Raw genomic sequence first — 21,282 nt, 5'->3', positions numbered from 1 at the left:
ATAAAAATCAGCAGGGTATCCATCTGGTCCAGGGCTTTTGTTTCTTTTCATACCAAACACTACTTTATGAATTTCATCCAAGGAAAAAGGGGATAATAATTCCTCTTTGTCTTGGGCAGATATTTTATCCATTTCCATATCCCTCAATGATATGTCAGAATCCTCAGGATGTCCAAACAGATTTTTATAAAAGTTAGTAATATATTCCATCAGGTTATCCTTTCCTTCTATGATCCCTTCATCTTGTTCTAGGGAAATTATCCTGTTTTTTCTCCTCCTCCCATTCACTCTTGCATGATAGTATCTAGTATTTCCATCTCCATCTTTTATTTCTTTGTCTTTAAATCTCTGCAACCACTTCATTTCTTCTTGTGTCATAATTCTTTTCAGCTGCATTCTAAGCTCTTTTTGCTCAGTTCTTTCTGCAGCAGTCAGTCCCATTCTCTCTGCTCTCTTATCAATATCATCCAATTCCTTAATAATTTCTATTTTAATTTTCCTATACCAAGCATCCATATTTTTATTCCACCCCTTAGCTTTTTTCCTCAATTCCCTCATCCTAAATTGCCATCTGTCCAACACATCTCCGCTATACCTACGATTCCATGTTTTAAATATCAGTTCCTTAAAGCCCTCTCTCAAAAACCAACCATTTTCATATCTGAAAATATATTTGGTCAGTTGTGCTTCCCCTGTATCTAGGAACAGAGGAGTATGATCAGAGATCTCCCTAGCCCAAGCTTGTAAAATGGCAAAGGGATATTTTTCCTCCCATGCAGGACACATCAGCACCCTATCCAGCTTCTCATAAGTGGGATCCTCTTGGTTATTAGCCCAAGTGTACTGTCTTCCATTCAAAAGAAGCTCTCTAAGCCCTGCTTATTCAATAATAACATTAAACATAAAGGACCATTGTTCATTTGCCATAGGTTTGTTTTTTTCTTTATGGTTTCTGATAATGTTAAAGTCTCCTCCAACCAAACAGGGCAAAGGGTTATCATGATATAGTCTAGCTAATTCAGCAAGGAAACCAGTTTTGCCTTCCTTTTGCGCATCCCCATAAATTGTAACTAAATTCCAGTGCATTTTAATATTTTTGTCAAAGACCAAGACTCTAAGGAAATATTGTCCTTTTTCTATGTGCTCAACTTCAAACAGATCCTTATTAATGCCCACCAGGATTCCCCCTGACATTCCTCTAGGGGGATTCCAACACCAATGATAGTTTTTTTCCCCACACATATTATGCAATTCATTTTTTGTGAAATCTTGCTTGATTGTCTCAGAGATCCCCACAAAATCCAACTTATGGTCTATGACCATTTCTCTAATGTATCTTTTTTTGTGATCTTGCCCAATGCCTCTAACATTCCAGAAAACCCCCTTCACTTTTAAATATGTTGCTCTCTCCATAGAACCGGAGAACGGTGTTTTAGTCATCTTACCCATGAGGCACGGTTCGCAAGTACCAAGCAATTCATAATCAAGTGGTTCCAAAAGTCCATCAGTATGGAGTTTTTTCATGCGCTTTATACCGATATGACCTAAACGACAGTGCCACGAATAAGTTGCACTTTCATTATCAACTCTGCATCTTTTGGTTTCAACATTATGAATATGTGTATAACTACTATCGAGATCTAATAAGAATAGACCACACTTTAAGGGTGCATGACCATAAAAGATATTACTCATATAAATAGAACAACCATTATTCTCTGATTTAAATGAATAACCGTCTCGCATTAAACAAGATCCAGATATAATGTTCATGCTCAACGCTGGCACCAAATAACAATTATTTAGGTCTAATATTAATCCCGAAGGTAGATGTAGAGGTAGTGTGCCGACCGCGATCACATCGACTTTGGAACCGTTTCCCACGCGCATCGTCACCTCGTCCTTTGCCAGTGCTCGCTTATTCCGTAGTCCCTGTTTCGAGTTGCAAATATTAGCAACGGAACCAGTATCAAATACCCAGGTGCTACTGCGAGCTCCAGTAAGGTACACATCAATAACATGTATATCACATATACCTTTGTTCACCTTGCCATCCTTCTTATCCGCCAAATACTTGGGGCAGTTCCGTTTCCAGTGACCAGTCTGCTTGCAGTAGAAGCACTCAGTTTCAGGTTTAGGTCCAGACTTGGGTTTCTTCTCTTGAGCAGCAACTTGCTTGCCGTTCTTCTTGAAGTTCCCCTTCTTCTTCCCTTTTCCCTTTTTCTTGAAACTAGTGGTTTTGTTAACCATCAACACTTGATGCTCCTTCTTGATTTCTACCTCCGCAGCTTTCAGCATTGCGAAGAGCTCGGGAATAGTCTTGTTCATCCCTTGCATATTATAGTTCATCACGAAGCTCTTATAGCTTGGTGGCAGTGATTGGAGAATTCTGTCGATGACGCAATCATCCGGAAGATTAACTCCCAATTGAATCAAGTGATTATTATACCCAGACATTTTGAGTATATGCTCACTGACAGAACTGTTCTCCTCCATCTTGCAGCTATAGAACTTATTGGAGACTTCATATCTCTCAATCCGGGCATTTGCTTGAAATATTAACTTCAACTCCTGGAACATCTCATATGCTCCATGACGTTCAAAACGTCGTTGAAGTCCCGATTCTAAGCCGTAAAGCATGGCACACTGAACTATCGAGTAGTCATCAGCTTTGCTCTGCCAGACGTTCATAACATCTGGCGTTGCTCCAGCAGCAGGCCTGGCACCCAGCGGTGCTTCTAGGACGTAATTCTTCTGTGCAGCAATGAGGATAATCCTCAAGTTACGGACCCAGTCCGTGTAATTGCTACCATCATCTTTCAACCTTGCTTTCTCAAGGAACGCATTAAAATTCAATGGAACAACAGCACGAGCCATCTATCTACAATCAACATAAACAAGCAAGATACTATCAGGTACTAAGTTCATGATAAATTTAAGTTCAATAATCATATTACTTAAGAACTCCCACTTAGATAGACATCCCTCTAATCTTCTATGTGATTACGTGATCCAAATCAACTAAACCATGACCGATCATCACGTGAGATGGAGTAGTTTTCAATGGTGAACATCGTTTATGTTGATCATATCTACTATATGATTCACGCTCGACCTTTCGGTCTCCGTGTTCCGAGGCCATATCTGCATATGCTAGGCTCGTCAAGTTTAACCTGAGTATTCTGTGTGTGCAAAAACTGGCTTGCACCCGTTGTAGATGGACGTAGAGCTTATCACACCCGATCATCACGTGGTGTCTGGGCACGACGAACTTTGGCAACGGTGCATACTCAGGGAGAACACTTCTTGATAATTTAGTGAGAGATCATCTTATAATGCTACCGTCAATCAAAGCAAGATAAGATTCATAAAAAGATAAACATCACATGCAATCAATATAAGTGATATGATATGGCCATCATCATCTTGTGCTTGTGATCTCCATCTCCGAAACACCGTCATGATCACCATCGTCACCGGCGCGACACCTTGATCTCCATCGTAGCATCGTTGTCGTCTTGCCAATCTTATGCTTTCACGACTATCACTACCGTTTAGTAATAAAGTAAAGCATTACATCGCGATTGCATTGCATACAATAAAGCGACAACCATATGGCTCCTGCCAGTTGCCGATAACTTGGTTACAAAACATGATCATCTCATACAATAAAATTTAGCATCATGCCTTGACCATATCACATCACAACATGCCCTGCAAAAACAAGTTAGACGTCCTCTACTTTGTTGTTGCATGTTTTACGTGGCTGCTACGGGCTTAAGTAAGAACCAATCTCACCTACGCATCAAAACCACAACGATAGTTTGTCAAATAGACTCCGTTTTAACCTTCGCAAGGACCGGGCGTAGCCATACTTGGTTCAACTAAAGTTGGAGAGACAGTCGCCCGCAAGCCATCTCTGTGCAAAGCACGTCGAGGGAACCGGTCTCGCGTAAGCGTACGCGTAAGGTTGGTCTGGGTCGTCTCGTCCAACAATACCGCCGAACCAAAGTATGACATGCTGGTAGGCAGTATGACTTGTATCGTCCACAACTCACTTGTGTTCTACTCGTGCATATAACATCAACATCAATAACCTAGGCTCGGGTGCCACTGTTGGGTTTCGTAGTAATTTCAAAAATTTTCCTACGCACACGCAAGATCATGTGGTGCATAGCAACGAGGGGAGAGTATTGTCTACGTACCCAACGCAGACCGACTGCGGAAGCGATGACACGACGTAGAGGAAGTAGTCGTACGTCTTCTCGATCCAACCGATCAAGCACCGAAACTACGGCACCTCCGAGTTCGAGCACACGTTCAGCTCGATGACGATCCCCGGACTCCGATCCAGCAAAGTGTCGGGGAAGAGTTTCGTCAGCACGACGGCGTGGTGACGATCTTGATGAACTACATCAGCAGGGCTTCGCCTAAACTCCGCTACAGTATTATCGAGGAATATGGTGGCAGGGGGCACCGCACACGGCTAAGGAATAGATCACGTGGATCAACTTGTGTCAACTTGTGTGTCTTTGGGGTGCCTCTACCTCAGTATATAAAGGAGCCAAGGGGGGAGGGGGCGCCGGCCAAGAGAGAGAGGCGCAGGAGGAGTCCTACTCCTACCGGGAGTAGGACTCCCCCCCCCCCCAATCCTATTCCAACTAGGATTCCCAAGGGGGAAAGAGGGAGAGGGGTGGCCGGCCACCTCTCCTAGTCCTAATAGGACTAGGGGAAGGGGGGAGGCGCGCAGCCCCCTTGGGCTGCCCCTTTCTCCTTTCCACTAAGGCCCATGATGGCCCATATGGCTCCCGGGGGGTTCCGGTAACCTCCCGGTAACCCGGTAAAATCCCGATTTCACCCGGAACGCTTCCGATGTCCAAACATAGGCTTCCAATATATCAATCTTTATGTCTCGACCATTTCGAGACTCCTCGTCATGTCCGTGATCACATCCGGGACTCCGAACAACCTTCGGTACATCAAAATGCATAAACTCATAATATAACTGTCATCGTAACCTTAAGCGTGCGGACCCTATGGGTTCGAGAACAATGTAGACATGACCGAGACACGTCTCCGGTCAATAACCAATAGCGGGACCTGGATGCCCATATTGGCTCCTACATATTCTACGAAGATCTTTATCGGTCAGACCGCATAACAACATACGTTGTTCCCTTTGTCATCGGTATGTTACCTGCCCGAGATTCGATCATCGGTATCCAATACCTAGTTCAATCTCGTTACTGGCAAGTCTCTTTACTCGTTCCGTAATACATCATCTCACAACCAACATATTAGCTGTAATGCTTGCAAGGCTTATGTGATGTGTATTACCGAGAGGGCCCAGAGATACCTCTCCGACAATCGGAGTGACAAATCCTAATCTCGAAATACGCCAACCCAACATCGACCATTGGAGACACCTGTAGTACTCCTTTATAATCACCCAGTTACGTTGTGACGTTTGCTAGTACCCAAAGTGTTCCTCCGGTAAACGGGAGTTGCATAATCTCATAGTCGTAGGAACATGTATAAGTCATGAAGAAAGCAATAGCAACATACTAAACGATTGGGTGCTAAGCTAATGGAATGGGTCATGTCAATCAGATCATTCTACTAATGATGTGACCTCGTTAATCAAATAACAACTCATTGTTCATGGTTAGGAAACATAACCATCTTTGATTAACGAGCTAGTCAAGTAGAGGCATACTAGTGACACTTTGTTTGTCTATGTATTCACACATGTATTATGTTTCCGGTAAATACAATTCTAGCATGAATAATAAACATTTATCATGATTATAAGGAAATAAATAATAACTTTATTATTGCCTCTAGGGCATATTTCCTTCAGTATCCAGGAGTTACACGCTCTCATGGTCGAAGGAAGAGATACTTGACACTGGCAAAGCTCTAGCAAATGAACTACACGATCTTTTGTGCTAGTCTTAGGATTGGGTCTTGTCCATCACATCATTCTCCTAATGATGTGATCCCGTTATCAACGACATCCAATGTCCATAGCCAGGAAACCATGACTATCTGTTGATCACAACGAGCTAGTCAACTAGAGGCTCACTAGGGACATATTGTGGTCTATGTATTCACACGTGTATTACGATTTCTGGATAATACAGTTATAGCATGAATAAAAGACAATTATCATGAACAAGGAAATATAATAATAATACTTTTATTATTGCCTCTAGGGCATATTTCCAACACTTTTTTCATATGTTCATAGACAATTCGTGCATCCATTCTATCACGTCTGACATTATTAACCACAAATTTATTCCCAATCCCCTCTATATTCTTTCTACGAGATTCATCCCCTACCTTCTCACAAAATCCATTGCAGTCATCTGCATTCTGGGATTTCATCCCAATTTTTTCTTTGCTTTTGTGTCGGGGCCTAATTTCCCCTTTGTTTCTTCCCATTCTAGCATCACCCACCTCAATCGAAATGGTAGAGACTAGGTATTTGGGATTTGGAAACATACCTTTGGCGAGGGAAGTGGAATCCCCCTCTTCCTCCGCCTCAGAGTCCTCACCGGCCAGCAACCAGAAGCGGTTCCCAGCCGGCGAGCACCCTACTGGCGGCGGGAGAGGGCGAGGAGGCGAGGCGAGCGCCTCGGAAAGCGAGGGGAGCGGCGAGGAAGCGAAGTCGTCGTCCTCCTGCGCCTTGGCGTCGCCATCACCACCATCTCTTCCTCTGCGTCCTCCTCGATCTCGATCGGAAGCCACCGGGAGCCTGGAGCCGGAATCCCCACCACCACCTCCTGCGGGGGCATCTGCGGCTGCAACGGCGGCGGCGCCCTCGGCTGGATCAGGCGATAGCGGAGGGAGCGAAACACCCTCCACTTCTCCCGCTGCATCGGATCCAGAGATTCCGCTTCCAACATCGCCCAGAGGAGCACTCCCATCGTCGGCTGTCGATCGTAGTTGGGGAAGCAGCGAAGGATCTCCTCCCCCCTGAGCTTGTCTCGCACCATCCCGGAGGCGTCGTTGAGGGCCTTCGCCGTCGGGAACCACCGATCGATCTCTTGAAGTCTCCCCATCAGCACCTCGTTGCCGTCCGCCAGCACCCACATCTGTTGCTGGCGCGTCGTCATCGAACCCTAGCTCTGTGGGCAGCGCGTCGCGGCGGCGATTTTGGATCGGATCTGCGAGAGTGGAAGTGGTGGAGGAAGTGGAGACGAGCCGGTGCGTCGGCCTGATAACCCCTCTCCCCACACCCCTGTCGCCATTAACCTCCTCGGGAACCGCCACCAGAGCGCCCCACCCGTCAGCCGCCGCAAAACGCGCCAAGTGGCAAGGGAAAGCCACCATCCGTCCCTCCCTGATCTCCTCATCATCTGGCCAGCTTCGCGCGTCGACCACCACATCCTCACCGTCGACGAGCTCCAGCCGCCTCCCCCGCCGGCGAATTGCACCCGGTCGAAAGATTAACAGCGCCGAGCCGAGGTTGGGAACGTAGTCGCACCGAACGCGCAGGTCGCTCGCAGCGTGGGTATTGCACGGGAGCGTGCGTCGCACGGAATGCATCCTTTCTCCTGCACGGCTTGACTTGTCGCCGGCATCCCAAGGGACCGAAGTAACCAAGGAAGCGAGGAGGCTCACAAATGAAGAGAAGCTAACACAGTCCTAAACTGAGTGGACAATGAGACCAGAGAGACTGAACACAAAAGAATGAGAAAAATCAACCGAAGGTCTGAGTACTGACAAAATAAGTAAATTGTCTAGGTTGATAGATATAACCCTACCATATCTATCTACGGGCACATACAATTATATTAACTTGACGCTACTTTCAAATCAATAGACAACATATTATAAGGATAATGGGAAAAAAAGGTGAGGAGGTTGGGTTAAAAACTAGAGCCATAGGCAAGGAAAAACATGAAAGATAGATACTGGAAGAAATATGAGATATGCATAATCAAATTGAAGAATAGGAGAATATTTGCTTAACATTGAACAACATGTAACTTGTAATAAAGCAGTATGAAACAACGCGAAGAATAATGAAGGACCAGGGATGAATTAACAACGTGTTAGAGAAGAATCAAGATTAGTTTGTATGCTCATGCATACCATTTATGATATAAATGCTGGACTGGACAAAGATTGGATGAACTTAATAAAGTATTCAAGAATTGAGGAGTAGGGGATTAATAGGCTAATCGGTAAGTTAACCCATTAATCGGATGATTTATTAGTTTATTGGCTACTCGGTGACCCTAAGAGTAGGGATTAAACGGCAAGTTAAATGGTTAATCGGACGAACTCTTGAACGGGGGTATAATACAATAGCGCGGTTTACCAATACTACCGATGATTGGCATGGCATTGTTCGCTTCCTTAAATATTACTGCATCGACAATATGTTACAGCTTTATAGGAAAAAAACCAGAAAATCTCTGTCATTGCAACTTACACCAGGTTAAGAAAAGTTGGGGCACCTATTTCAGACTGACGCCACTTACTGAGTTATCAGAACCAAAGATATGCAGGACCGGGCACATATTGCCTCAATTTGCGTTCATAAACTATAAGGATTTAATGGAGTTTATATGATATGCAACAGCTCTGCTATGTCCTAGGCAGAAAGACTTGTTTATGGACACCGGCATTTTGTTCTTGATAATCATTGGCTGTAAATGAACAAAGCAAGAGCTATGGGAAAAAGAGTACAGTACAAAGATCACCAAAGTATATGCTCGAAAGCTTCAGGGCTGGCTTGCAGTAATGCATCCCGCGACATGCTAGATCTAGATGTCCTCCCTAACGAGGTCGAGGACGCACTCGACGTTGGCGGCGGGTTGGTCAAAGATCCTACCTAAAAATGTTGATGCATAAAAAGAAAAATTTGTTTGTGAAACTAAAAGATACTACTACTTTGAAAGAAAGCACGGTGTTGATCTAATTTAGTTTTAGTTTTTCTAACCACGAGCTTTTCAGATGTCATTTGACCATGAAAATTTGCACGCTAGTTCATCCAAGCATATTGGATTTTTTACCTACTTCTTTTTTTGAAACAAGAAGTTTTTATCTACTTTTTTTTAGGGAAAGAAGTTTTTATATACTGTTCACCGAGGCTCATCTCTGGATTACCGTTGAATCGCGCATAAGTTACCCAGCCCATTTACATTGGGCCTCACGGAGTGCTTGGATTCGCATTCGCTAATTCCTCAAAAAAAAGGAAGGAAAAAAAAACACAAACCCCAGAGGCAGCCAGATCCAGCGAGAACCTAACCCAAACCAGAGCTCCGGCGGTGGCCATGGATCCCCTCGCCGTGCTCCGGGACTACGCCGCCCGCGGCGACCTGGACAAGATCATCTTCAACGGCGACGACGTCCTCTTCGGCGACGACTACACCTTCCCGGCCAACGCCCCCACCGCCTTCACCTCCAAGCAGTCCGGCCGCCCCTACCCGCTCTCCGCCGCCGTCTTCCTCGCCCAGCACAACGACCTCAAGCACACTGACTTCCTCCAGGCCGCCCGCCTCCGCCGGATCCCGCCCGTCTCCCTCCCCGACCGCAAGACCTTCCTCGACTTCCTCCACTTCGGGGACAGCTCCCTCCCTTCCGCCGAGCCCCTCCTCCCCTCCTCCTTCGCGCAGGACGCCCCGCCCCCGCCCCCGCCGCCGGAGGACGAGGAGGGGGAGGGCCCCGACGCCGACGACGCCTCCACCGCCCACGTCCGCGCCGTCGAGCGGCCCCTCAAGGACCGCAACGCCCTCCTCGACGCCCGCGGCCGCGACTTCCTCGCCATCTACCACGCCGCGCTGCGCCGCGAGGAGGACCGCCTGCGCAACAAGGACGCCGCGCCCTCCGCCGCCGGCCGTGGGCACGAGCCCTCCTCAACCGCCGCGGTGTCCCTCTCCAACCCCAAGCTCGACAAGCACGGGCTCGGCGACGGCTTCGTGCCCATCATACTGGTGCCCAGCGCGTCGCAGACGCTCATCACCATCTACAACGTCAGGGACTTCCTCGAGGACTTCGTCTTCGTGCCCAGCGACGACAAGATGCGGGCCATGAAGGGGAGCCCCAAGCCCGAGTGCGTCACCCTGCACAAGAAGCACGTCCGCGGGGCTGCCGGTCCGGTGGCGTTCGAGGTCAGGGACAAGCCGGCATCGCTCAAGGCCGACGACTGGGCGCGGGTCGTCGCCGTGTTTGTGCTCGGAAAAGAGTGGCAGTTCAAGGACTGGCCCTTCAAGGGCCATGTCGACATCTTCAACAAAGGTTTGCCACTCTAGTTACTGCTTGCCTGCTTGTAGTATATCTGCGATTTGTTGTGTTTGCATCTCCGGGAGCTCCGTTAGTTTTTGCTCAATGACTGTAGAAATAATCACATCACATCGGTGATTCAAGATTTTCGTACTGAGAGGTTCATAGTGATCGCTGAATTGTCCATCGACATTGCAGGATAGGGTTGTGCTGTACCGGGAGGGAGTACACTTTGAGTACTTACTTTGTTAATCCAATTGGGTTAAAATGATGCTTGTTTTTGGCATTGACATTGACTGTCGAGCAGGAAATCACTGCCGCTATGACTAACCAAATCATACCCGTTTGCCTGCACCTTTTATCTCTGTTCCTAACAAAGCCTCCCACTAAACTTGGTCAAAAATTTATGGTATTTGTAATGCAACATGGAACATTAGATTGCTCTGTTTCTCTTTTCAGCACAGCAAGTCGATACCATCTGTGGCCTAACATTTTAAACTTTTCTCTCAGTTATTGGGTTCTTTGTACGCTTTGAAGATGATAGTGTGGATTCAGCAAAAGTGGTCAAACAGTGGAATGTCAAAATCATATCTGTGAGTGGGAGGAATTTTCCATATTCTTTTTTGGTTATTGTAGTCAAATTCTATCTTGCTCCCACTTACAGCTACTTATTGTGTTACTAACCTATGGCGCAGATAAGCAAGAATAAAAGGCATCAAGACAGACCGGCTGCTCTCGAGGTGTGGGATCGGCTGGACGAATTTGTGCGGGCACGCTCATAGGTGAAACCTCGTGTGTATCTAACCATGTGATCTTTTAACCTGTCCCTTCCATCTTGTACTTCATACGGGCAAAACCTTGAATTCCTGGTGAATTTAATAACCGGGTTTTGTAGGATTGGCTATCATGTGTTTTCTTGAAGTTCAACTGTCGTTGCAGTAACCTTAGTGATACATGTGTGTTTACTGAAGGTTCAGTTTTGTTCTTTGTGCTATGGTCTTGTCAAGCATTTGGTGACCTAGAGTATGGTGCAGGGGTAGTCCTGCAGGCAATTAGGATGAAGGCTTCACCTCAAATACGCATGATGATATCAAATTGTGCTATTCAAGTTAATTTTATAACAAGGAAGCCATCATAGTGTGTAACTTCCTTTACTGTAATGTTTTAATAATTCACACTGGTAGTTTTAGTTGTTGGCTTCTTGCTATTTCTATATTTATTGTTAGAAGAATCCAGAAATGGTATCAACTACTAGCATCTTGACATTGTTATTTTGATTGATTTGGGATTCACATATTTCTATATATTGTTAAATACAATGCTCGAGGATTTGCTAAGTGTAGCCTTTTCAGTTCTACAATGCTCATAGTAGGTTTTGCCTTTATGCAAGTTAAACTGTTCCAACTTCTTGCCAGAAGTGGGCCTGTAATGTCATCATTTGAGCTTACATGTAGTAATTTTTATGGTCTGTCAGACATATCCCTGATAATGAGATAATGAGCCTGTGGCGGCAACTGGGCTAGGATATATAGTTGAACTAGACCATGATGACGCGCTTTGCCGCACCGTTCATTTCGGTTATAGAACTATGTTAATTTACATGATCCGGTCTATAATAGTCACAATGCATACATAGGTTAAATTTGCATGAACCGGTCCAAGACATAGGACTAAGGCTTTACTTCAAATATTAGGCATGCAAATTTGAAACCTTGAGGGTACCCTCTGACCCTCTTTAGTTCAACTAAATGAACTAAATTATCAGAATCTAGTTCATTTGGTTGAACTAAGTAGGATTGAAGGGTACCCTAAAAAAAAGGGCAACCTGGTGCATGTAGCTCCCGCTTGCGCAGGGTCCAGGGAAGGGTCCGACCACTTTGGGTCTATAGTACGCAGCCTTTCCCTACATTTCTGTAAGAGGCTGTTTCCAGGACTTGAACCCATGACCTCATGGTCACAAGGCAGCAGCTTTACCACTGCGCCAAGGCTCATTGAAGGGTACCCTAATGGCTCCAAATTTGCATCCCAATCAAATATGCATGATGGTATCAGATTGTCCTGTTCAAGTTAATTTTTTAGCATGAGAAGCCATCATAGTATGTAACTTCCTTTATGTCATGTTTCAGTAATTCACAGGTATTTTTAGCTGTTGGTTTCTTGCTATTGCTATATTAATTATTAGAAGAATCCAGAAATGGTTATCATCAACTACTAGCATCTGGACATTGTTATGTTAATCGATTTGGGATTCACATGTGTCACTATATATTTTGGATACAATGCTCAAGGATTTACAAGTGTACCTTTTCAGTTCTACTGTGCTCATAGTAGGTTTTGCTTTTATGCAAGTTAAACTGTTCCAACTTCTTGCATTTAGTAAATTTTTATGGTCCATCAGGCGTATCCTCGATAATGAGCCGGTGGTGGCAACTGGGCTAGGATAAACTGTATATATTTAAATCATTCTTCATATTCTATTGGTTAACTGTTAGCTTTCTACCACCCTGTATTTTTGTAAGGATATTAACCTTACCTGTTTCGAGTTAGTGATGATTACTTTTTCTTATATTTTGAATGAATTTTATCAAGTGTTTTTCATGGCCTCATCCCTTGGTGACATTTTCTTCTGATTTCGTTTTCAGTCGCTGTTATGACTCAAATACTCAAATACCATGTTGGGTGATGGAAGTGGACTTATGCTGGCTGAGTTGTCGACAAGCAGAACAAGCACCCCTATATCCCAGCCTTCGTATTTCAGGTGCCGGTCGATGGCGGAATGAGATGCCAGGAACCTACCTTCCTTCTGCATTCATGATGATTTGCATCTTATGTGCATTTCGGTTGCTAAGCTATGATGTAGTCTATCCAATCTGACATATTAACTGTAGACTGGTGACATGGTGCTAGGCTACTTCATCCGCAGCATTGTCGGAGATGGTGTCATCATCTTTTCACCATTTCCTTGTGTGGATATTGGGGATTAGGGAAGCTAGGGGTTATCCACGAAAGGAACATTGTCTGATTCCATTGTTGTAACCAACGCGAGCCATCAGGATCTGAAACCCTAGAACATTTTGCTTTGCTTCAAACACATAAACTGTAGTATCTTCACTGCAACATGGTGTAACACGGGCGCGGCCTGAATCTACACCGCATCGTATGGTACATCGATACTTTCGCTGGGGTTACGGTAATGGCTATGGGGGCTTACACAAACATGGCCGAAACATAGGCAAGAAACACACTGATGAGCACGGTGGCAGCGGCGGAGCTTGGCGCCCCTGCTGCGTGCAGCAGTTCTGGGAGCTTTGATATCCCCTGTGAATCGGTGCTTGATCCAGCGCCTTGGGGGGCAACCTGTCCCGTCTTCGTGGCAGCAGCCTGAGAATCGTCACCTGCTGCCGGTGGAGCTTCAGTCGCACCGGCACTCTCCGGCGTCGATGATGTTGTGGCTGCAGGCTCAGGCTCGGTGGGAGTGGCCGCCGGAGGTGCCGCTTCTGGAGACGCGGCCTTTGCGGTTGGCGTCGTCGAGTCGTCGGTCGAATTGCTCGCGCCAAAGACATCTGCACCATCATCATCAGATTTCCGTCAATGAAACCCCTGTCAATGGTGTGTTGTAGTACTCCCTCCGCCCGGAAATATTTGTCGGAGGAATGTACGTATCTAGATGTATTTTTATTTTAGATACATCCATTTATATCCATTTCTATGATAAGTATTTCCGGACGAAGGGAGTACGTAGTAGTGGTGAAAGGAAGGGAGGAGATGAGGGACGCACCATCGCACGGGTCGGTGGGCAGGTTGCACACGTTGGGGATCATGCCCTGGACCTGGCCGAGGACGAGGCCGAAAGGGCTGGGCGCGAGCTTGGACATGGCGCACAGGCAGGGGCCCTGGGACTGGAAGAAGGCCTGGAGCTGCGAGCAGCACGATGGCAGCGCCGCCGAGCCGGCGCCGAAGACGTAGCCGATGCACGGGGAGAGGCTGATCGGCACCGGCGCGCAGGTGGGCATCGTCATCGTCGTCGGCTGCACCGTCGTCATCTGTGCCGAGCACAGCGCCGCCGTCGCGACGAGGACAACCACCCCGAGCACGCGCCGGGTCATCTTGGATGGTTCTTGATGGAATGGAATGGAATGTACTGGATCGGATTGGATTGGATTCGACGTGGGGAAGACGATGGAAGCGGCAGGGTTTATGTATACGAGAAACTGTTGGGAAAAGCTGGGAAACTGTGGCCGGGTGGATGAGCCGGTCTATCTAACTGCCGGTCCTGTGGCTTTTCGAGGCTCGCCGGTGAACTGACCGGAGAATGTCGCGCTCGCTGCCGGCTCTCTGTGACTGTGAGAGGTCTATCCTACCGGGCCGCTTTCCTGCAGAATGTGCTTTGATCAGCTCGGCTTGGACGGTTGGTCACCAACCCGATTGCCTCTCATGCTTGCCTGGTGAGCCAAAACAGAGCCTCTAGCTCTAGTAGTACCCAGTGACTTTTTTTTTGTGTGCGTGGGCAAAACCAAGTACCCAGTGTGGGCCCCACCTGCCCTAAACGTTCAAATATTCTCCAAAAAAAGACCCAGATATGTTATAAAGAGATTTCATAAGAACTCCAATCGTCATTATTGAACCCATGAATCGATTTAAAACGTGACACATTAGTCAGATAAACATAGTTTACAATTATGCAAGGCTTACACGCGGACTCCATCTGTCATAATCGTGCTCACTGGCAAAGATTAAATAGCGAGGATGGTTATGGATTTGTAGAAAATGGCAGTGCACTAGTCTTTCGCCACATGGTGCGACCCTATCAATCCTGCATCGCTAGCTGTCTGGCGCACCGAAGGCCTACAACAGGTGGCGGCACTAGGAGGTGTCGTGAGTTGGTGGTATACCTGACCATAAGTGGGGCTAGGCCTAATAAAGCCCGCAGTAGAAAACTTAGGCCCAGACCTGGCCCGGCCCGACCGTCAGGCCTGGCCCATAAAAGGAAAAGCCCGGTCGTCTTCCCTAAAATGCAAAAAGTCAAGCCCAAGCCCGGCCCGTCCCCCGGCCTAGATTTCAGGCCCATGCTCAGCCCATCTAGCCTCAGGTCTCTTTCCTAAAACGCAAAAAAGTCAAGCCCAAGCCCGGCCCAACCTTCGGGCTCAAATTTTAGGCCCAGGCCCAACCCACGGGCAAGACCGGGTCGGGTCGGACTGGCCGGCCCGGGTATCCCGTGGCCAGGTATAGTTGGTGGTGAGTGGTGACCATTGTCGGCATTTTCCCGGCGAATGTACTCCGCGGATTGGCACAAGAGCCATATATGTCATGGCCTCTGGGTTCAACATGCACGACATCATACGTTTTACTACAACTCCTGGTTTTTATTTCGCAAAGGGTTTGGGCTCCTCTGAAATTTGAATTGGGCAGAAACTCATCTAATTTTGCCCCAAAAATCTGTTTAAACCTAGTTCAGATTCAGGTTCGGTGGAATTTGGTTCACTTTAAATTTTGGAGAACCCTCCTGTTCCATGGAGGTTCTACCTTTGCCAAAGGTGTCTTTCCATCTGTTTTTATATTATACTTTCTCCCTTTTTATCCACATATTAGCTTTGTCTTAAGTCAAAGATTGTAAACTATTTCCGCACACACACACAAAAAAGATTGTAAACTATGACCAAATTTATATTTTTTGTGTTAACATCTACAATGCCAAATAATAATATTCCATTCATTATTTAATATATTGTCATAAAATGCATATTTCTTATTGTTAATGCTTATATTGTCTTCTATAAATAAACCATACCCAGCTCCGTGAGACGTTGGAGGAAGCCACCAAGTGGAATTAATTCCTCGTTACAAAAGCTAGCACTATATATACATCGCACCACCAAGTGACAACTCTGGTGTGCACTGGGGATAATAATAACCGATAAAAACAAGTCACACCTCTGATGTGCAGTGGAGCAAATCAGTGACAGACTCATCACTGGTAACAGGCGGCACATCCATCTAGTCGAGTCACGAACTCACAACATGCCCCGGCAGGAATCACATGACGATATCAGAGAACATAAGCAGCTAGGAACGAGGCAGCCATGGCCAGGACGACGACGGCAGCGGAGGTCCCCTTGCACTCAACGGCAGCCGCCGAATCAACCGTCCCCGGAACCGACTTCACCCCACCACCGGAAGGCGTGCCAGCCGGGTCCGCATCAGCCGGACCGGTCACCGGCGCAGCAGCCGCAGCATCAGTAGGTGTTCCCGTCGACGACGACGGCGCCGGAGCAGAGCTGGTGGTCCCTGTCACAGCTGCACACACACACACACAGCAACAGAAGTGGTTAGTCACTCTCACTCCACTTCAGTATGTCGCTGGCATGGCAGCATGCGCGTACCGGAGCAGGCGTTGGGGGGCAGGTCGCAGGCGGTGGGGAGCAGGCCACCGACCACGGACCCGAGCTGGGACGGCACGGCGGACACGGCGGCGCAGAGGCACGGCGCCTGCGACTGGAACAGGGCCCGCATCTGGACGCAGCACGCGTCGGACGGCGACGAGGAGTTGCCGATGAAGTAGCTCACGCACGGCGACAGCGAGGCCTGCACCGGCGGGCAGCTCGGCACGCTCACGCCCGGGCTGGGCACGGCCGGCGGCTGCTGCTGCGCCGTGGACGCCGCCCATGTGACGGCCAGCACGGCGAGCCCCAGGCTCAGCGCGGACGATAACGAGAGGCCGCCGCTCCGGCTTCGGGCCATCGGCGGGTGGATGGATGATCGGAGTGAACTGGCCGGGCTTTCTGGTGCACTGTGCGATCGGCCGGTGGACGTGCCGTCGTGCCGTGGCTCGTGGTTCATTTATAGGTGCTCGGATGCTTTGTTGGACGAACGACCGGTGGCCCGGTAGCGACGGGCAGATCGACTGCCCTATCTAATCTAACGTCCAAAAGTGGAGTAGCTTGCACTTTGCCACTGCTTTTCCAGAGATGTCACCGTGTTGGTGGGAAAACTCGGATGAACTCGACACTGCTAGCTGAGACGGATCGTGCATCAGAGTCTCTCTCTCCTTTTTTGAAAGGAGATAATAATAATGCTTTAAAAAAAAATTAAAAACACCCAAAGTGCAACTTAAATCTGATTAATATCAAGCAAACACAAAACCAATACAATGCACAGACAACTGGATGAAGAACGACTAGTAAAAGATAAAATTAATCGGTACTGTACTAATGAAGAAGGGATTACATCGTCGCAAAATAATTTGGACCTCTCCGTTCACTGCTGTGTGACTCAAGGTCGTGCTACAAGATTTGGGAGGAAAAAAGCGTGTTGTTATTTCATCCAAAACTCATGGACATGCATGGCTCTTTTTGTTGGCACGTCGGCGTGTATGCCTCAGTCCTAGGCTCATGGTCGAATTCTATTCTTTGAGCTTCAATTCAAAAATGTGCACCTTTCAATCTGAATCTTCCACCTTTTACTTTTTGAGCTTTCGTCATTCGCCTCAGCCTTTGTATCTCATGGAGCAACCTAGCAGAGCATTAAAAAAGAGAGGTAAAAGCACCCCAAGTACCCTAACTTGTATGAAATGTGATGATTTAGTACCAAACTTGCAAAATGCAACTCCACCATACCCCAACTTGCACTGGATGTGATGATTTAGTCTCCGGCCTATCACAGCTCGACAAGTGGCAGCCAGGTGGCTGGACCGGTCTTCGCCCGCATTTTTGCAAGAAACACCCTGCCATCTTCTTTAATTAACCCGCATTACTCGATGTTAAGTGCAGTTAACTGCATATCTCCCTGTGGCTGGCGCTGTGCCACCGGACCTGCCGATCACGATGCAGGAGCTCTGGGACGACGCGCTCACCCCCAACGCCACGCTCCGGCGGCTCATTGCCGTATGGTTCTCTCGTCGATACACCCGCTTCAAGAAGCGCTCGGCTGACTACCACGGCCGCGCCGCCGACCTTGTCCACGGTCTCCGCGGCACGACCGTCCCGAGGAGGCATCCCTTCACAAGAGAAATGACTACAGGACTCCATTCTTAGGGAGATGAGGGATGGGCATGAGCTAGTTATGGCAGCTAATGAAACATCAGTGATATTGCGTGCAAGTAATGTCCAGCTTCAGCAAATTCTTTAGTCTTGACACAACGAAAGACAGATCAGTATTTGTCTCTCCCGAGCACTTGCTCAGGCTCAACTCTCTTAAAGAGACACAAGAAATTCCAATGTATTTTAGTCCATCAGCCATGAACTTGCAGCCTTCCAATTTCAGGGTCTGCAATTTAGGAAGCATTTGGAAGCATCTTTCCATAGACGGAGTAACCTGCCAAAAAGAAGAATGTAAAACAAACTGGAGAAGGTCAGGTTATGCCCAGATGATGCTACTACAATTAGATACTTACATTACAGCAGTACGACAGATTCAATTCCAAGAGATTTGGCACTGCCTCCACAACTGATGAAACTCCCGCATGAGTGACATTCCGACAGGTTGACATATCGAGCACCTGCAAGAGTAGAAGTGTTATTTTCAAGTTTATTGGCCACAATACTTGGGAAACTTTGTTGAGTGCCTACACATGTTCTTATGTAACTACTTGTTCTACATCGACATGTATGGATGTGCCAAACATTCTATATTAACTGCAAATGCAGCGCTAGTATCCTAGCGACATTATATTATAAAATCTACACAAAGAGTTGATGAACCTAATAGTGACCAAATGAAGGTGACATGGCACACAACACTAACACACGAGACAAAATGGTCTAGTTTGATGATTACCCGTAGTGATTTGCTGCATTCATTCTCAAGACCACTAAGGGCATCATCATCTATTCCAACACATCCCACCAGTGCCAACACCTTAAGATTGGGTAGCTTCATGATGGCTGGAAGGCAGTCTTTGGAGATCTGCAATGCAAGATAAGTATTTATTAGCCCGACGAAATTAGTGTGTTTCTCTATTTGGCAGCTCAACAGAAAGTAGCCTATTACTTATTCCCATCCTCAAAAGGTATTTTTTTACTGCAGTAGTCCATTTCTTTGACAGAAAAAATCAAGTCACTGCGATAGTCCAATTCCATGAGCATTTCTTGCAAAAGAAAATATAAACAGAGTTGCTAAAAACATCAAACCGTTGTGCTAATATCTCCTACAAAGATCGAAAGGGAAAACTGCCAAACCGTATGGAGAAATTCACGTCAGAGACATGTACATCTAAACTTTCCAAGAAAGCACCAAAATCAACTTTTTTTCTCATTAATTAAAGTGTTTCTCGAATCAAGAAATGCATGAACGGGGAACCCCAAGCCATAACTCCTTTCATCCAAGAAATGGAATAGGGCGTGATGGAGAGAGATCAAGAAGAAGCATGGCTCACCATGGTATAGGAAAGATGCAGGGTCCTGAGTTTCTTGCACTTGAGGGCGAGGAGCTGGACCCCCAAATCCGTGATCCCGAGGCACCAGTTGAGCGTGAGCTCCCGCAGGTCCGGGCAGCCGACGGCGATGCAGCCGAGCCCCATGTCCGTCATGGGCTTGCTGCGCGAAAGGGAGAGCCTCTGCAGGTGAAAGTGCAATCATGCCCTTAATCATATTTTGATGTTGATGACAACACATATGCTAGGGACTAATCATGTTTATCAAGTATATCTCAGGATTATGTCTCAAGGACCGTGTGCATGGATCATGACTAGGGACAAAAAGCATATAGCTCAAGAATGGAGATATAAGATATTGACTTCATTTATGGTTTGTTCTTGAGTATAGGGATCCCGCACTATTAAGAGGGGATCGTTGGATCTAGTGAAAAACTTGCTCAAAAGCCACTTTTTCTATACCTTGCCTTCAGACGTCCGGTGTTCTACGGACGTCCGGTCCCTCTTGATTGCCCGGACATCCGGCCACTTCCGGACGTCCGGTGTTTCACAACAGAAGCATTTCTACGGATGTCCGGAACTCTCTGGACATCCGACAGTTTCACAACAAAAGCATTTTTACGGACGTCCGGACTCTCCGGTCGTCCGTGCTCCGGATGTCCGGCCCAACTCGGACGTCCGTATCCTGTACACTGGGTTGTGGCTCACATTTTCACAGCGGCCGGTCGTCCGATGACTGTCGGACGTCCGGACCTATTTGTGCCTCCGGACGTCCGATGTTCTCCGGACGTCCGGCCCATCCTGTACCCCAAACGGTCACTTTTACCCACCACCTATATATATACCTTTCCCTTCCACGGGATAGGGTTGACCATTCACCTTGAGCCTATCAAGAACACTCCTCACTCTCTCTCTCATTCATCCACACCAAATCCTAGATTCCCAAGTGTTCTAGGAGCATTTGAGAGAAGTTCTCCAATCAAGTGATAGATCCACTCCTTCCACTTCTTTGCACCAAAGGAATTCGTGACTTGAGCAAGTTTTGAGCTTTTCCCCATCGTTCTTGTTACTCTTGGAGGTTGGAGACTCCTAGGCGGTAGGAGTCATTCAGAGAGGAATCGAACTTTGTGATTACCCTCGGAAAAGTTTGTGAGGGTTTGGAGACCACCCCAAGGTCTACCACTAGTGGTTGAGAAACGCCTCCGTGGTGTTGTCTCAAAGGGAGAATAGGGTGAGCCTTCGTGGCGTTGGTGTGCCTTCGTGGTAACATCCACCTCTCTAACGGTGACTAGCTTCCCTCCAAGGAAGTGAACATCGGCATACATCCTCGTCTCCCGGAGTTGCGGTTATTCCTAACCCTAACTCTCTACTTGTGGTTACTTCTCTCTTTACACTTACGTACATTATATTGTGCTTGCCTACTTATGTGTTTGTGTTGTTTGCTTAGTACTTTGTGCTCACGTGCAATTGTTAGGCTCATCTTCATATTCCGCATTATTGCCTAAAATTGCCAAGTAATAATTAAAATTTGTAATTGTACCTATTCACCCCCCTCTAGGTCCATCTCGATCCTTTCATTTGGTATCAGAGCCTCGTGCTCTATTCTTGTGGCTTAACCGCCCTAGAGCGAGATGAACCCAGATGGGACTCCCCTGGTTGTAGATCCTAAGGATAAA

The 21,282-nt window shown here is 47.0% G+C and overlaps 3 protein-coding genes across 5 annotated transcripts; 1 reads left to right on the top strand and 2 right to left on the bottom strand.

Annotated features, from left to right (window-relative positions):
- Positions 1-9,179: 9,179 nt before the first annotated feature.
- On the top strand, positions 9,180-13,193 carry LOC123090603 (protein CDC73 homolog). 3 transcript variants are annotated; one of them, XM_044511919.1, is made up of 4 exons: positions 9,183-10,254; positions 10,750-10,832; positions 10,935-11,031; positions 12,882-13,193. In XM_044511919.1, the coding sequence occupies exons 1-3, from the start codon at positions 9,291-9,293 to the stop codon at positions 11,019-11,021; spliced, it is 1,134 nt and encodes a 377-aa protein (XP_044367854.1). In that variant the 5' UTR covers positions 9,183-9,290; the 3' UTR covers positions 11,022-11,031; positions 12,882-13,193. The 3 variants fall into 3 exon arrangements, with proteins under 3 accessions (XP_044367851.1, XP_044367854.1, XP_044367853.1); XM_044511918.1 differs by having other exon boundaries at positions 9,184-10,254; positions 10,935-11,021; XM_044511916.1 differs by lacking the exons at positions 10,935-11,031; positions 12,882-13,193 and having other exon boundaries at positions 9,180-10,254; positions 10,750-10,922.
- Positions 13,194-13,291: 98 nt separating this feature from the next.
- On the bottom strand, positions 13,292-14,598 carry LOC123090604 (non-specific lipid transfer protein GPI-anchored 5). Its single transcript, XM_044511920.1, has 2 exons — positions 14,018-14,598; positions 13,292-13,802 (listed from the first exon to the last, which is right to left on the bottom strand). The coding sequence occupies exons 1-2, from the start codon at positions 14,343-14,345 to the stop codon at positions 13,447-13,449; spliced, it is 684 nt and encodes a 227-aa protein (XP_044367855.1). The 5' UTR covers positions 14,346-14,598; the 3' UTR covers positions 13,292-13,446.
- Positions 14,599-16,049: 1,451 nt separating this feature from the next.
- LOC123094217 (non-specific lipid transfer protein GPI-anchored 15) lies at positions 16,050-17,060 on the bottom strand. Its single transcript, XM_044516274.1, has 2 exons — positions 16,620-17,060; positions 16,050-16,533 (listed from the first exon to the last, which is right to left on the bottom strand). Exons 1-2 carry the CDS (start codon positions 16,975-16,977, stop codon positions 16,286-16,288), a joined length of 606 nt encoding a protein of 201 aa, XP_044372209.1. The 5' UTR covers positions 16,978-17,060; the 3' UTR covers positions 16,050-16,285.
- Positions 17,061-21,282: the final 4,222 nt, after the last annotated feature.

The sequence above is a fragment of the Triticum aestivum genome, chromosome 4B, assembly GCF_018294505.1.
Source record: "Triticum aestivum cultivar Chinese Spring chromosome 4B, IWGSC CS RefSeq v2.1, whole genome shotgun sequence".
Taxonomy (NCBI): Eukaryota; Viridiplantae; Streptophyta; class Magnoliopsida; order Poales; family Poaceae; genus Triticum; species Triticum aestivum.
Note: the sequence above shows the minus strand (reverse complement) of the source record. Positions and strands in the feature narration are given on the sequence as shown.